This window comes from Neodiprion virginianus, chromosome 7 (assembly GCF_021901495.1).
Source record: "Neodiprion virginianus isolate iyNeoVirg1 chromosome 7, iyNeoVirg1.1, whole genome shotgun sequence".
In the NCBI taxonomy this organism is placed as follows: domain Eukaryota; kingdom Metazoa; phylum Arthropoda; class Insecta; order Hymenoptera; family Diprionidae; genus Neodiprion; species Neodiprion virginianus.
In genome coordinates, this window is record NC_060883.1 from 16257176 (window position 1) to 16274811 (window position 17636).

A 17636-nucleotide genomic window follows, 5' to 3' on the forward strand; every position below is an offset into this window, starting at 1 on the left:
CAAGCTTTTTCATTTTTATGTGTATGAAAATTCGCGCGATTTATATGGAATATGGAAGCACTTGGAAGCGTGTCGTTTTCTGCCTCATCTCTCTCATCTTTCTGCTTTATCTCAGAGAGCTCGAAATTTCGCACTCTGGACAATAGCGTGCGTGTCTTGAAGAAAATGTACTGAACAAATGAAAAGGTTGTTAGAAAGTGTATCCCAATTATTACTCTCTATTTTTCTTGCATCGTTCATTTTCAATGAAATATTATTGGCTTTGGAAATCCGGAACGGATTCATAAAACCAGATGATAAAGGCATTGAGCCATATGAAAATGTTAAAAAACTACGTATCACAATTCGACGTGCGGAGCCATAATTCTGTCTTACACTTTATAATATTATAATTCATACTAGTGCAATGCTACGTCGACGTGAACTCTAGGTATAGAATAAGACCTCGAAATATGGGAAACGAAGTTTCAATTACCTTGGTCAATTTGGTTGAGGAATTTCATTCACTGTCGAAAATGAGACTTTTTCACCTTCATGACCTTTGATCATTGATCGGTAGACTACTTCAATTATGTGTACCGACGTATTGAGTTTCTATTGCATTGTGATCTATTTTCATCAAGCTGCCGCAGACAAAGACTATGTAGATATCCTCTTACACTGCAGGCTCAACGTTATTACGCCAAGATACTTCGGGATATTTACTTACATCAGTGGGCGAATAAGAGACATTCAAGTTTAACTATTCAGGTAACATACTGCAGTAATTCAATTTCTTATTTCTACACCCTGAAACAAGCTATACGTTTTTCAATTGATTACGGTTTCGTATAATAATATCTTGAATATTCTTATCGCAATTCCGTAATTCGTCTGTTAGTGATACAAAATATTTCACCGGAACTGGAATAACGGAAGTTTTTGTAACGTTGATAAGGGTTCTACAGAATCATTTGCTGAAACGATACGCGAAAATAGAAACGTAACGAAGCAAGTATCTGTTAGAATGGTTCAAAAAACGAACTCAGGAAAGGGAACTGCTTTGTCTGTTAAAAAATTATTGATTTGTCGTGAATATTTAGTAACGAATCAAGTAAAAGTGTAAGATACGTTGGAAAGCAAATATGACGGAAAACTCGGAGCTCTGCATGAAATTGGAAATAATTTATGAAAACTGTTGTGATTTATTCGTATGGAATTACGAGTAATACCACTATACGGATCTTAAATGAACAAACGCAAGGGGGAATGTCTTCAGCGTTGATCATGGTCGAGGGGTGAGTCGATGAAATACGAGAATGTGTGAAAAATCTCGGTGATTGAGTAGCTAGACGTGGGCGAGACATTATTTTGGCTCAAGATATGATGGATCTTTTCAACAGTCCAAGAAAGACTTGAAACTCGAATAGTTCTTGATGCGTGAAGATGATGTCGAGAACATCGACATTATATTATCCCGCCCAGACTTTACTATTGCAGTTATAGGTATGAAAAAAAAAAAAAAAAATTATCCGCCTGAACAATAAAATGTTGAGATGAAATCAATAGAGACATATGAAACCAACAACTAAATTTGCAAATGCAAAATGAAAATACTTTGATCCCGAAAAGATTCGTCTGCTGTTCCAAATATATGTAAGTACACTTTCTTCACGTGATGTTCAATGTAAGTGCTTATAGAACGGTTTTAATAGCCGAATGCTCCGAATGATGTTTTAGGCAATGGATACATGATAAACAAAACTGAAACCAGGTAGAAGCACTTTTACTCGTATCGCTGAATTTCGTGATACTCATGGTCGGAATTTTGTGGCAATGATAGGATTATTGCGACTGGTGCTGACGCGTTACTGTCACGATGAAGCCATGTAGTGAACGGTTTGGTCTACCAGTTTCCCAGAGGGAATGAGTCAAACTTGACCATTTCGTCCTTCAGCAAACATTGAACGGGATATAAAAGAGGCGGTGTTGTGTTTGGAAGGCTGGCAGCAGTTTGGTAAGATATTATTGGTTTCCGATAATCGAACGAGGAGGACACGACGCGACGCCCCGAAAAGGATGTTATCAAGGACCTCTAACAAAAAATGAAGCAACCTCCAAGGCACCTAAAACCATAAAATGAAAAATAAATGGCAAAAATTATATATTAGTAATCGCTCCACCAGGTCTTGCGATGGTCGATTAAATGGCTGATGTAGCATCTCTCCTTGTACCAAATTCTCGTAGGTTTAGACGAATCTTCAACGTATAAGTAAAGGTTACTTTACGAACGTAACAATTCGTGGCAGCGGTGGGATGCATATACATGTATTTGACACGTAGCAAGGAAATTCAAGGTCATGTAGTACTCCTACCTTTACCGACCGAGCAAAATCACTCTTTTTCTTCCCATACTAAATGAACACAGAAACGGAAAGGGTCCAAATTTTGACGGTGCATATTTAATATAGAAAGAAAATGGGTGAGTTCATTCGGTCGGTAAAGGTAGGAATACTACATGACCTTAAGATGAAAGCCACAAATTTTTCATTGGCACAAGATGTGCTAGGATCACTGTACGCAAAACGAACTTCGCATTGGAATACTTCGCATGTCATGTACCATCACTCTTTGTATCAAATTGCCGTGGGTTTCAAACAAATGCTCAACCGATTGACGATAACGACGTGGATCGATCATTTTACCAAAATTCAGCTTTCAGTTTTCCATGCGGTTATAATATCTCACCGAAGATTAAAAAAAATATTCAAACCTCGTTTCAGAGTTATATCGACACACAACTTTTGAGTTATTGGAGGTAATATATTGATGCGTATATAATTTGTCGTGAATCGGAAGCATCGACAACCGCTATTCTCTTTCTATTCATCTCTTGACGTCCATTGATATGAGATTACGTTTGATCGATTTACACGTGAGCTTCTAATAGAAGCAGATTTGCCTTTGAAAATTCCCGACAGAAAATTTTATAGCGAATTCAGCCTGTATGGCTGTTGCCTTGTATTTCAGAATCGTTTGCCAGTCAATCGCGGTACTACGAAGTGTAGTGAGAATGGTGAGTGGAAATGATTTTTTCAAATTGAAATATTGCATCTTCACGATTACGTGACGATAAGCACTAAAACTCTTCAATTCCGACGCCGAAACCAATCATACGGACTAACGATAAGCCGTCATCTGTTTCAATAAAATTCCATTTTTGCTGAAACTCCGACCGGTTTCATGGAATTAAAACGAGTTTCATTTTATATGCATACTCCACTGGTCATCGGACAGTATGAGTGATTTCTATGTATTGCATATTCTCCGGTTACACGGTTACAGGAATGGACCATAGCCATGATGCATCTGCGATTTTCTACACGCAATTCAAATTTCAATCAAATTGAGCGATATATACTGGAGGATAAACTTCCGATAAGAATTTATATCACGTTCTAGTTATCGAGGTGAGGTTTAAGTCAAACAGTGTACGGAATGGTGAAGATACGTCGAAATGTTTACCATTTCCGTAAACATTATAATTTCCCGTATACAACTAGATACATATTTATTTATGTATATTTACGCGCGCAAGTTTGCGTGGGTAGGTATATATATATATATACTTGTATAAATATGTGCATACAAATGTGTGGAGAGGCAGGATGCCGTGTCGGAAACTGTAACTATACATTGGTTAGTCGTTTCAAGGATTAAAATTCTCGCGCAGAAAAATTGGTTGTATTGTTAGCTGGTGAGTAAGTTCAACTATTACTAAAGTGTTCACATCTGAAAGATACGATAAGAATAATAAAACCAGAAGATTTCACCAACATATATAGATACAAGTTCATCGACCATCCGAATTTCCGACCTTATGATTAATTGCACATCAAGAAGATTTTGAGCTTCCTTTTTACTCGATTGAGATACTTAAGACTGTCAGTTAAACTCACAATCGGCTGAAAATTTTCATATCAACGAGGTAAGTACCGTATTAATATTCAGACTCACCTAATTGATTTTATCAGAGATTTTAATCGGTACTGCAATACCGAAATTATACTCTTCGGAATTGCCAGTGATCAGGGGTGAGAATTTTATGGTATCTTCAAGCGAGGCTAAGGCTAGCAGTCAAAATTAACAGCGAAACGTTCTATGTTCATTCGAATAAAGTAGTGACGTACGAAAATCGAAATTTTGTGAAATATTTTGAACCTCCAACACTTTTATAGAATTATGAAGATGAAACTGAAGTGTATTTTTCTATCTACGAAAAGCTTAAACACGCTTCGCTGCTAACTCTGGCGTGGCAGGTAGATTCAGCTTCATTATACATGAAGGTACCGGAGATGAATTTGCTGCACTCTCAATGACTTTAGTCATCACTTGACACAATGACTTAGCTCATTATCGCATGCGTGGGTAAGATCACGTTGTTTTCAACAGCTGGTGGTTTCGTGTTAATAACAACGAGATTCAGCCATTTTAATGCTGTTCAACAGATTTTCTTTGCTAAGTATGGTTTCAGTATCGAAATCGATAGACGTGTCGAAGATATATATGTTTTCTGCGTCCTATCGTATTCTACGAATATTATTCAAAAACTATGCAGAGTGTTTTCGCGTACATGCCGAAACATGTTGGGTTGCCTACCACTGAGGGGAACAAATATCGGTAAAATACACTTACGAGTCATAATCACTTTAGTCAAGTCAAATCGTATAATCACTTTAACATGACTCTGGAACACGATCACTGACCACTTCAACATACGTTATAAACATCGAAACAACTACTTACCCAAAACCACACGATTTGACAATACGGACAGTTTCAGTTCACTCGCAAAGACTTTGAACCCACTACTTACCGATAACTTGGTAGGTCTTCATTACCAATATTTGTTCCCCTCAGTGATAGACAACCGAACATACTGCGGTGTTTACCCGGAAACACCCTGTACGAATATGTACCACGTATACACACAACTTGTTTATGTAACGTGAAGTATACTGTGAATGTGCCACGTGTTATTATATTATGAAACCGCAGCAACGTTGCAACGTGGTAAAGAAGTGGAGTCTTTCTAAGAAGTTGAAAAAGTTTTTCAGACAGTTGATGTAACATCCTAAATAGGTAATTTAGACGTTACTACGACATTCTCGACAAATTTTTTAGCATGTCAGGTTCTTTGGTAGAAATGTTACATAGCTAATATAGTTAATACAGGATAAGTCTGCCAATATTTTCACATTTCGCCAAAATCTGCCTGCATTTTGACAACTGAGTTTATACTTTTGCGAGATGCTTCTTAAATTGCGTGAAAACAGACGAATTTCAGTAAAATATACCGTGAATTGCGTCAATGTAAGTGGATCAATCCGATGTTAAATTAACCATATAAAATTTTCTCGAATTAATACGATAATTAGGATTCGTAAGGTTACAGCTATGGAAATATATGACTTTGAGTACTTTTTAAAGAACAGTTGTTACATCTTGATTATATTAATTGCGTGATATTTAGTGGTGAAAGTTACATTCCCAATATGATCTCATTCATCAATTACAGCATTTCTCAAGGAGGTGACCAGTTGGCGATTACGGTAAATTTTACAAATTACCATAGAATGATTGCAACCGATTGGGTATTTCAAATAAATGCTACTCAATGCGACAAATATTACATTAGTTAGGTATAAAAAATGTGCGATAAATTCATTAGGAACTCGAATTGTGAAAATCAAGTAAAAACTTCGCTCCTATCGAACTGAATAGTCCACGAACCTCTCGCATCACGCAAAAGTAGCATTGGACATAGACCATAAGATACACTGATTCAAACACATTTGGATCAAATAAAAATCAATGACTGCTATCCACAAGAAATAATTCGTCTGCAAGTATGCTCGTAGACGGATAAAAAATATCTATGGCCGCGTATAAATCATTGATAGGTAATAGCAGTGATGGCTCTCTGACCACATTTAAGATATCTATGTCTGAGGCGGCAAAAGCCTATTATAGACGAGGTCATAAGTGTAATAGATTTTTCGACAACGAATAGCTTTCCGTGATGTCCGTTATTGTCATTATCATTATTATCATTACACATGCTATGGACGGAAAAAATTATCATGAGAATGTAGACGGTACATTCAAGACGTCTACATTACAGCACTTTGTATCGTTATTGTTATGCTGTTTCATGAAAGCACCTTGTATTCGTAAAAATACTGTACGTGATGGAGGGAAATGGGAGTCATTTTTGCATTCGTCAAACTCGAAAAACTTGGTATTTACCAGGAAAATCCCGTGAAGCTGAAATAAAATATTTTTTTCGCAGACCTGTGTAATTTGAATAGTATTTAAAAAGAATCTCACCGTTTTGTCGTGCAGCATGCCAATTTTACAGTCGAGAAGCACCGTTGAGCCGATTCTGGCAGTGATATTTGTGTCCCCGGGTCCGTCCTCGAAATACGGTCCATATTTTCCCATGGCACTGGCCATCCACGGTATGGTTGGAAAAGTAAACTTTCGTGGATTAGCGTGAGTGCTGAGATCATGAAAATTGTCAGAGTCAATGACGGCCTCAGTAGTCATTGAGGACTTAATTTCGTAGAATGCCTTCGCAGACTTTGGGATGATCTGGTTCTTCTGCTGCCCCGAATGGTCACCGCTCTTTCCCTTGGGATTAATCCCCTCAAAAATTATCTTCGAGTAGGACCCTTTGGACCCCGAAGTCCGTCCGATCTCCTCGGAATCCGCGAGTGGTTTTTTAATCTCCGTACCAAAATCGGAGACACTTTTGCGTTCGCCACCTGCGGGATTTCTTTCATTCGTGCCCCTGGATCCTGGGATTTGAAAGGATATCGCCCTCACGTTTTCGGGCAGCAGAACTGTGTCGAGACTTGGAGACGCAGTCCATTCTGTGTTAACCTCCAAGACGGAGAAGGAAACACCAGAGTTGTTTGCTGGTTCGGAAAATCCTCGATTCTCCGAGTCTAAGTCGCTCGGATCACCGGCAAGAATTTCATTCTGCTGATCCCGCGACAGTCCGGAATATTCCTGGTGGTCAAAATCGCGCGTGATCAAGTCCAGAGAAAGTTTAGTCGCTCCTGCATCCGTCGCTGAATTATCTATCACGGAATCAGTGCCGGGGGACAACGTTGAAAGGATGAATTCGTCGCTCATCGACTTTTCCGAGCTCGAATCCTGTACCTTGAAATATTCCTCAAAGTCGGTTTCGATGGTTGAGAAGCCGGTCGGCCCGTATTTTTCATCCGTTTTCTCGTTCGTTGAGTGACCGATGTCCCCAGGGACCTCACCAGTTCCCAACTCTGAAGCAAAAATGAAAGACCTGGTAAACAACTATCATTCCAGCCTTAGGAAGAATCCTTACAACGTTTTTCGATCGATGGCAGACTATTCTTTGGATTGATGTTCCACTTACGAAAGATCGTCTGTCAATTTCAAGAAGGTAACGAGTTGTGGTGACGTGCGGAAAAGAGAGAGACAAGAAAAACACAAAAGCAAACCCATACTTGCTTCGGCAAGAATCTCGCTAAAGATAAAAAAGAAAGATGCGATATCATAGTTAGTGAAATAATTGAACACGTTTTTTTTACACGTTCGACATTATCATACTCAGAACAAGAAACTCATTGACATTGATTCATAATGGATTCGAACCAAGCACCTTAATCCTTGATTAACTTGAAAAAACTTCATCCAACTCATAGAAATTGGTCATTACTCATTAATTGGGACTTTTTTAGGCACTGTTTGAAATAAATTCGTAAGACCGGTAAAAGTATCTTCAATTTGAATTCACGTTATGCTCTATGAAGAAAGAAATTCTTATCAAGCGCAGAGAGACTAGGAAGTTTGACATTGATTTATCTAACACTGTACAACTGATGTTTCACTCTACGTATTCGAGCTTTGGACAAAATATAATAGGGACTTAACCACGTCGTGGATTTTGTGACGAGTTCGTTTATGAGCTTAAGCATTTATAAGCTCACTTCCGTTGACATCGGCTTAAGTAGCTTAAGTGGCTCCCATTTTACTCCCTCAATTCTCTGCTTGCGGTAAACCAAGCATTTATTCAAATTCCGTTGCGAGAAATTGCACACGTCGACCATTACCCCTTTCGGTTGAAAGCCATTATCAGTACGTCACGAAATAAAAAGCCGCTGTGAACCACAATATTATATTTGTTTATAACCGGTTGTGAACGACTGATAAAATCCGCATGTTCTATCATCTATGTCAGTACGATGTACAGGGTGTTTCCGAGTAAATGCCGCAGTATTTAGGCTGCCTACCACTAAGGGGAATGAATACCGGTAACACAGACTTACCGAGTTATCGGTAATTGGAACGTTTAAAGTCCTTACGAGAAATACAAACAGAATATCGGCAATACACACCTACCGAGTTATCGGCAGTTGGCAAATTTAAAGTCATCACGAGTGAGCTGAAACGGCCCGTGTTGCCAAATTGTGTGGATTTGGCCAAGCAGTTGTTCCGTTGTTTTCAATTTATACCGAAGCGTTCGGTGACCGCGTTCCAGAGTCACGTTAAAGTGATTATCCGACTTGACTTGACTAAAGTGATTATGACTCGGTAGATCTGTTTTACCGATATTTGTTTCCCTTAGTGGTAGGCAACCCAACATCTTTCTGCGCTTACCCGGAAAACCCTGTATGTATAATTGTAAAGCTGGAGTTACATGTAAGGAATTGATAATTGCAGTCCGAAGGGGCACACCCAACTTTTTGTCATTCCTGACAATTTATGGTACCAAAAGAATGGCTGAACAAATTGAGTAGAATCTTGAAAGTATTTTATGTAAAATCTGTCGCTAAACCTTACCTAAGAAAATGAAACTGTGATTTTCACCACCCACCCATTGAACCATAATTCTGTTTTTCTTACAGAAAATTCGTGATACGTGTGTACACGAGAGAAAAATTACAAATAAGTTGACATTCAAAAGCAAGGACAACCTTGTCCCAGTAAGCCGTACGCACTTAGAATTTACGATGCTTTTGTTGAGTTCATCAGGTGGCATAATTCATGAGCTCGTGTGCTGTTCACGGGCTTAGTTCCCTTCCTGAAGGCAATATTCCTGCCTCATATCCTCAAGAAGGTAGTTTTCAGGTCGGGATAAAATGTTTGCTCATTGTGTTTATTGGCTTAGATTTTGGGAAACTGGGAGCTCGTTTAGTTAATGAAGGATTAAGCCTGCCCTAGCGAAAGACTAAGCCGTTTATACGGGGCAATAGGTAGCCGTCGTCGATTGCGCCGCGAGTAAGGATCTGGACCAATATCACCGCGAGAAGACCGAATTGACTTTCGTCGCCGAGACATATATTAGAACCAGAGTCACGCGACGCGAGACTGGACTGAAGGAAACGAGAAGAAACAGAAACCGTGGAACAAAATTACTCGGCAAAGTAGAAGAGAAAAAAGTGTTACGAGTATTTTGAATCACATTCGACTAGCTTCGGTGATAAAACCACGAATGAAAGTGAATTGGTAAATTGCCCGTCGCTAGCAGGTGGCCTCTTTTCACCACAGGCAAAATCATAAACTTGAGGAAATGTTCTCTTAAGGGCAAAAGGGAGACCATTTCCCTCGAGGTTGTGCCTAACGATTACCGAATGGTTTGGCTATTGACCAAGTTTTGCAAGTTTGTTGATTTCGAAAGTTTCAACAGTAGTTTGTTAGCATCAATTTTATAAACAATCTTCTAGGGTCCGTCCGTCTCTATGTTTCATTCTGTGCACTAAGAAACTTCAATAATTCCAGATAATTAACCTAACCTAACCTAACTTAACTTTAGGATTGCCAAATGGTTCGGCCATTCACCAAGTTTTGCAAGTTCATTGATATCGAAAGTTGCAATGGCAGTTTGTTAGTATCATTTTTATAAACAATCTTTCAGGGTCCGTTTGTGTCTCTGTGTTTCGCATTGTGCATAAGGAAGTCTCAAGGAGAAACCTGACACCTCAATGATTCCGAATGATTAAATCAGGAAGTTGTCGCAAGATCTTATGGCAGAAGTTTTAGTGTTTTGAGTTATTAGGCATGAAGTCTCTCGAGAGTTTCAATTAGATACTAATAAGAGTAACTATCCAAGAAGATGAAAGCAGTTGTTTTAAAGAATTTTTATTGAACGAATTAGTAATCAAGTGCATCGATGTTTTTTTGCAACTCTTTGAAAATTACAATATAATTTTTCAATTACAGATAACAAAACCTATTTGGCTTTTCAGAGAAATGTTGAAAAGCTATTTAGTCATAGATGATCATAATCATATCCTAAACATAATTGTTATTTGAAAGATCAATTTTATCGACCGAGGATTTTTCGTCTGCTGTCGGTAAAGGATGTTGAAAAAAAAACCGTGAACTGATCGTTCGAAAAGTAAAGTATTTCTCTTAAAGATTAACTACGAAGAAAATGACGTACAGATAATGGAAATGAAAAAAAAAATCATTCATAGAACAAATAGCGATGAATAACTCAGTCTTCCTACAAGGACTCCTTCTTTTCATTGTACATTTTTCATCGTTCTAAACAAGTTTTTTCGCATCTGTACTATTTAAAAAAGAGAGCCGTCGTCTCGTGAGTAATTTATTGCAAGCTAGGTCTCAACTCAGCGGTGGAATCTTTTTATTTTGAATAAATAATCGTTCTCTTACTTCCATTAAAGAAAGATCCCAGGCCGTTAAAAAAATCCGAGAAATAAAAAGAGGGTATAAAAGAAAGAAACGGCTCGGAAATGAATATTTTAATTAAAGGTATTACCTGACGCGACCGTCGTCATAGCGGTCAAAATGACGAAAACGTCTAAGACTCGAAGAGCTGTGCTTGGCCACATCTCCGCGCCTTAACGTTCCGCGCTCAGCCCTCAGGAGGTCCTTCTGTCCCGTTCATCTTGACCCTGAAACAATAAACTTTTATTACTCAAGGATCAACGACTACGACGAGTGTTTCCCGAAGTTGGAGTTCATTAAGGGGGCAGATCGATTTTTGGTTTTTTTGCATTTTTGTACACTTTCATCCCTCCTCCGAATGGGTACGTGCCCATTTGGGTACTAAAAAAGTTTTTGGGGGTCGAAAACTTTTCATTTGTACGACTTTAAACCCATTTTTCTTCACTTTTGATTTTTCAAACTTTTCTAATAATTTCTTGAAATTTCTGTAACTGCCCCCACAATGTTGTGTTTTTTTTTTTTCGTCTTTTTTGACATATTAAAATAACCTCCGTTCAACGAATGACGGTGCTATCCTTTGTTTTTATTCAATTCTCATTAATTTCCGTACCAATAATCATTTTGCCACCCGATTTCGCCATTTCACTGATGATTTTCCGTGAAGTAACGAACCTGGCTTGAATGGACCAGGTTTTGCAGAAATCGGTACTAAATTCGACACACATTTTGTATGATGGGAGCTAGCGGGGCTTGTCGTTTCACTCAGGGACAGATAAATATTGTGCCTCGCTATGTTATTCTATGGAAATATCGATACGACTTGAAAATATTCCTGTTGAAACCTTCTACTGGTTAAGTACATTTCTATGTTTCAACTTTATTGTTTTGCATCCACGATGAACCATTTTTGAAAACGATCGAGTTCGGATAACGAAGTTAACTGAATTGAGTCGCCTTGCTACAGGTTATGATGCTGTGGTTTAATTTATCGTAACTGCAACCGTCTGTCAAGAAAGTTTGACTTTGTATTCGAATAACTTTTATCCGAAAGTAATAATGAACAACAAACTACAAATGTAGAAGAATCGACAAGTAAAGAAAATTAATATTTCTCGTACTTGTTCTATTTTCGAATGGTCTTTCTGGTATCAAACCCCAAACGTATCTAATCTCTCATCATGATTTCATTATACTGTCCCTGATAACGTTAATAACGATAAAGTCCGTCACATTTTGGAAAAAACGTTATCCTTTTTTACAAACAAACTTTATAAGTAATGAATAAAGGTTTTAATTATTATTTGATGCGTAGAATGAAAATTTTTCGATATCAATAGAACCTCAGAAAATTATTTTTTTTTCCTTTGTTGACCTGTGTAATTGTTGTAATTCGATGTATGTACATAATCTGATACGAAATTTATTTTATCTCTTGTGATCCTTTGTCATATTTGCGATCACTTGTAATCTTTGTAATCGTTTGTAACCTTCTTACCTTACAATCTTAAGTGATCTGTGCAGTAATTCACGGTAATTTTAGCAATATTTTTGTAATCTCTGTAATCTTTGACGCATGCATCAATTCTTTGTAATTTCTTTGTAATTTACGTAATCTTAAAAATTATTTCTTAATGCGTATAATCTCGCTACAACCTTCTGCAGTCTGATTGCAGCCGTTGTAATCTCTGTATTAATTTTGTAAGAATTGTAATTTCAATCAGCGCACGCCACTTTCACACGGTGTATAACACCACGGAATACTTTACGAAGTACAGTTCGTCTCAGTATAACGAGATGACAGGTTGAACACACATTCGCGTTAACTTCCGTCTGGGCAAATGAGAATGAGAAGAGACAATCGACAGCAAGATTCAAGTGTTCAAATGTATCTGGAGCAACTCGAGCTTCGTTGAAGCTTTGTTGGAAAGTTCCGTTCGCGCAAAGTGGGAGAGTGGCGAAGCAACATTTCATTAACGCTAGTTAGCCAGCTGGAAGCATCCCCTAATGAATTAAACCGTATCTACGTCGGCTAAAGATATCGGGGGCTGGAACCTGTGGACGTTGGATTGTCCCGCTGGTTGAATGGAAAGTTTTCACGAACCCTGCCCGTGCTGTTCTCGGGTAGTCTATTGTCTTAGGCTTGAACCGAAGGAAGCCGAACGCCTTGGACGAGACTTGGCACCCATATTACAATAAGACCGAACTCTTGCCGGGAACGAATAATCTACGTTTCCTCAGGGTTAATGAGTCGACCGTGCATTAGTCGACGAGAACGTGAAGAAATAATAACACAGGTCTGTAAAGAAATATTTCATTTCAGTTTCATTGGATGTTTTTGGCATATGTTATGTTTTCGAGTCTGATGAATAAAAAAATACAAGGTGTAGTCATAAAAAAAGCATAACGGTTATGAAAAAAACCACCGTTTCATTACAATGAACTAAAAAATATGTCTTATAAAATTAAACAAACAATTTCTTTATGAAATGTAGGTAGTTAACGTTCCGTGTTAATTTTTTTTTTGCCTACGAAACCATTTCTTCTTCTTATTTATGTGACTTCGGTATCGCTTTCCGTTGTCTCTTTCCGTTTGTATTTTTTCTCGAGTCTCACTCTGATAAATGTTCGATGAAATTAAGAAATCACTTTTGCATAGGATTTTTAGAATCAAGAATAAGATACCAGGTATCGGGTTAAACGGGAGTTTCACTCCAAATGAAACTACAAATGCGAGTTCAAAAAAAAAAAAACCTAACGTCATGGAATTTTTGGAATATTTTTCCCAAAAAAGAAAGTGTGAACAAGTATAATTGAGGTTAATAAAGTTGAGTCAAGACGAAAAAACGTTCCTTCGGTATAGAGAAGTGGGAAAAATACATTCGTTTTCCATGGAAAAGCTCAATTATTAACAACGTTTTAGACACAATATTGTTCTACTTTCTGTCGATAAGAAAGCTCTACCGTATATCCGATTTCAAGAAATCACAGTTTATTTCGATCATAATTGAATTATCTACTTTTCTTGATATTAGCTACTTTCCCGTAAATCAGGAAAGGTTCTGAAGTTTTTTCATTCAAACATACTTTTACAATTACGTTAGATCAGTTGTAGACATACCCCCTTTAGTTACAGTCGATTCCAATCCAGACATTTTTCCTCATTCTCAGGATAGAACCGCGCCAAATCGTAAAAATATTGATAACGTAAACTAATTTTCCCGTCGAGCGTCGACGTCTTTTTACAGTTTCTCATTATAGTTATACAATCTTTTGAAATTCCCTTCGAAGGTGTCTTCCGACACACTTAATCGATATCTCAATCATATCATCATATAATTGTTTTATCCTGAAAAAATGCTGTGAAATCAAATCTGAGTTTCTTTGTAAATCTCCAGTTTTTGAGTTTCGTTTATTAGAGAGGATATTGCATTGAAGTTTTTTGGTCGAAAATCGATACGATTTATTAATCTCATTATGAGATAGTCGTACAATGAGTAGATATACATCGAATAATCATATTGGTAAGCTAGGAAGATCTTTTTGAATAAAAAAAAAAAATAAAAAAGACTGCAACTGTCAAAAAGATGAAGCTTGAAAAAAAAAAAAAAAAAATTAAATACCGATACTAGATTTATCTTAAAATCTAGTAGATTCGTTCTACTTTACTCATTAGTTCTTTTAAAGTCGGTAAAACGCTTTATCTTCTCACGTGGACAACGTTGAATATTTAATTTTACAACATTGCACCGAAATGGACTACGATCAGCACATGTCAATGATGAATTGACTACAGAAGCTGAAGAAAACCTATTTCAGTTATATTGTGTAATATACTAAAACAGTATTTTGAATAAAATGAGCTATTGAAAAACCGAGTTGATTTCTAGTCGTTAATCGAAGAGAATCATATTTCTTCACACATATATGTATATACGCTATAAACTATTTGAGCTGCTACTTAATATATTATAAGTATGATTCATGCTAGTCTGAAACAGATTTAATCGTGTCTCGAGTGAAGCTACTCCAATAGATTGGTGCCTACTCACCTATTTTTTAAATTAATCCAACGGATCATGAGTTTTTACATTTTTTCTTACGTAAAAAACAGATATGCACAGTCAAAAATGACTGAAAAAAAGGGAATTTTTCTCATTTTAAGAAATCTCTAGTTTTTGAGTGATGATCTCTAAAACGGCGAGGTGAAAAAATCTGTGATCTACAGGATTTTTGATTTAGATGATAAGCGCGAAGATGAATTGGTACATTTATACTAAGTCGTTTTTTTCAACTTGTTTTTGTTTCTGCTTACGCTTCATTCGAAAAATTAGTTTTTAGCCTCAAACGAAGACTCGTGAAACTGGAAATCGGTAGTAAAATTCTAAAAGATGCCTCATTTGGTTTGAATTTTTTAAACACTCTAACCGAAATATTTCGAACACTATACAAATTTGAAAGCTGTTCTTTTTTGGTTTTCCTAGATAGTCAAATTTTCTGTAAACTAGAAGATCGAGACATTATTTGTATCAGCTTAGAACACAGTTGAGATCAAAGTTTACAAGATAATAAGCAGTTTCATTCATTTATTCAATGCACTCAACTTTAAAAGTTTGTATGAAAAAACAAGATGAAGATTTAGGTATATAGTAGATTGGACTTTTTCTACAAAAAATTTGATCATCTGCAAAATGAAACAAAAGACGCAATTTCCCAAGTTCTATAGTTTGGAAATATAGAGTATTTCCAAAATTCAAACCGGACGATTTAACTTTCAGAATTCTGCTTCGTTTGAGGCTAAAAACTATGTTTTAAGAGAAAAAAAAAAGTTTGAAAAAACTGACCCGATACATACATATTGATTACTGCTTCATCGATTGTATTTCAATATTTCCGCAATAAGTCGATATTTAACGGCGGTGATTGGTAGGACTTTCTTTTTATTGAGACTCGAGTACAAGATACAGCATTCGGTGATCATTAAATTAGCTGCAGTGTAAAACTCCGATTCGTGGCAGTGCAGTGCAGCCAATATAAATCACCACGACGTGCTGGAATAATCTTCCGACGTATGTAAGTCTAGTTTCATCTGCTTGCACTTGTAGGATAAACGGAGATAGGATTAGTCGTGAAATCGCGACGGGCGCAGACGATTCTTGGGACTAGAGGAACACCCGACTGATGTATTCCATCCGAGGGTTTCGAGGGAAACAAAGCTCGCGACAGCCGGGATCCCGCTATCGTCAAATCGCGACCGATCCTCTTTAAGGTAGTACCGTGATAGCAGCAGTCCTCAACTTCCAGAGAAATATCCCCCGTATAAAACATTATAACTAAAGTAAAAAGTAGGTGAGATACAGTACACCTTTGCGCCTCCTCTCACATGCGCAGAAGTATAAAAATTTTCCCATTGCGTCTTTTGTCTGACTTGGCAACGTTGCATTCTAACTCAGTATCTCTTGCCCCTCAAGCATGTGTTGTAGAGAAATGTATTGTTATGAAATCAATTTGAGGTTAGTTATAATTGGAGACTGAAAATAATACACAATGACTTCGCGATTAAAACCTGTACCGTAACCTATATCCGCAAAGTTCCGACATTTATTTCAATTCGTTGGGCCTTTGTGGCATTTTAAGCTTCCCGCGTAGGGCAACGTTGCCAAGTCACTATTTCTCACGGGTCAGGTTATGAGAGAAAGTTTGAAAATCATTAAAAGCAACAAACTTTAGGAATTATTTACAAAAAAATGAATACGGCTTGTTTATGTTTTTTTTGAAAAAAATTACTTGTTACATCCTCAATTAATAATTCTCAGTTTTTAAAAAAAATTCTAAGAAAAGTATGGCTGTTATTAAATAAAATGCTCACTCTAACTACGGTCGGGATAGGGAATACATGTAAATTGTACGAATTTTGATCGCCAATATTGCAAAATTTAGTACCGCAAGGACTATTAAAAAAAATTCCTACGTATAAAGGACACTTCAAATTATGTGTATTCAAAAATTGAAAGATATTGTAAGAAAAGTGATTTATCACGGTACTACCTTAAGGCCGGGTAGAGTGACCAGCTTGTAACATCCGACCGGAATAACGATACTTGTTATTCTTTATTACTATTTTACATCACTGATACTAACTAACCCAACGTCAAGTGTGAAAATTTTCTGACCAGAAGGCACCGAACAAGTTAATTAGCTATTTAAAATATCCCTAGACGGAATACTACGGTAAAATGCACTAACTAGAAGTTCAATCACGTGATCAAAAGAAAAAAAAAAAAAATAAAAAATAAACAATAACTCGAATTCCGACCCGAAAAACTAAAGACTTGTGAAAAAAAATAGTAAATACTGAGATTCCATTGATATGAATTTTTTCAGACTTTTGATAATGGCTTTTCTGGAATTGGTTCTTCGATTTTTCTAAAAAATTAATGACAGTGAAAGCAATCTAATAAATGTATCGAGACCGTTTTGGGTCGGTAAGAACATCGTACTGAACAGAATCAATCAAGTACTTTGAATGGACATAAGTACGTGAATCTAGCCAACAGAAAATATACATTTGTCGATTGCCATACTTTGTTGATTTAACCGAAGTTAGATTGGCATAAATGGTTGAAGCGGTTGCACTGATTTGTTTACGAGGTAAAAGAAACACCGCATGCTTTTTAACAAGTGGAGAATACGTTCATCGTCAACATCCGTGTGCTAGTACTGTAAACGGCCACCAGGCGGTGAAATTTCTCGCTAAGAAAGTAGCGTCAGAGATATTTGTAAAACCGGGTAGTCCGCTGGTAAGTCGGATACGGATAAGGTGAGATAAATTTGTCGTCGGACATTTTGCAAATGACAGATAGCACAATACCAAGTTTCAAATCCTCAAAATTGATATTGACGACAAATCAACGAAGAATAAG

At 37.0% G+C, this 17636-nt stretch overlaps 1 protein-coding gene across 9 annotated transcripts in view; it reads right to left on the reverse strand.

Moving 5' to 3' along the window:
- The window catches only part of LOC124308676 (uncharacterized), a 314483-nt gene that overhangs the window by 70068 nt on the left and 226779 nt on the right, over positions 1-17636 (reverse strand). For all 9 annotated transcript variants that reach the window (XM_046771610.1, XM_046771618.1, XM_046771616.1 and 6 more), the window contains 2 exons: positions 10808-10943; positions 6370-7325 (listed from right to left, as the gene is read on the reverse strand). In XM_046771610.1, the coding sequence (XP_046627566.1) occupies positions 6370-7325; positions 10808-10880 (1029 nt within the window). In that variant the 5' untranslated portion in view covers positions 10881-10943. The remainder of the gene's footprint in view (positions 1-6369; positions 7326-10807; positions 10944-17636) is intronic.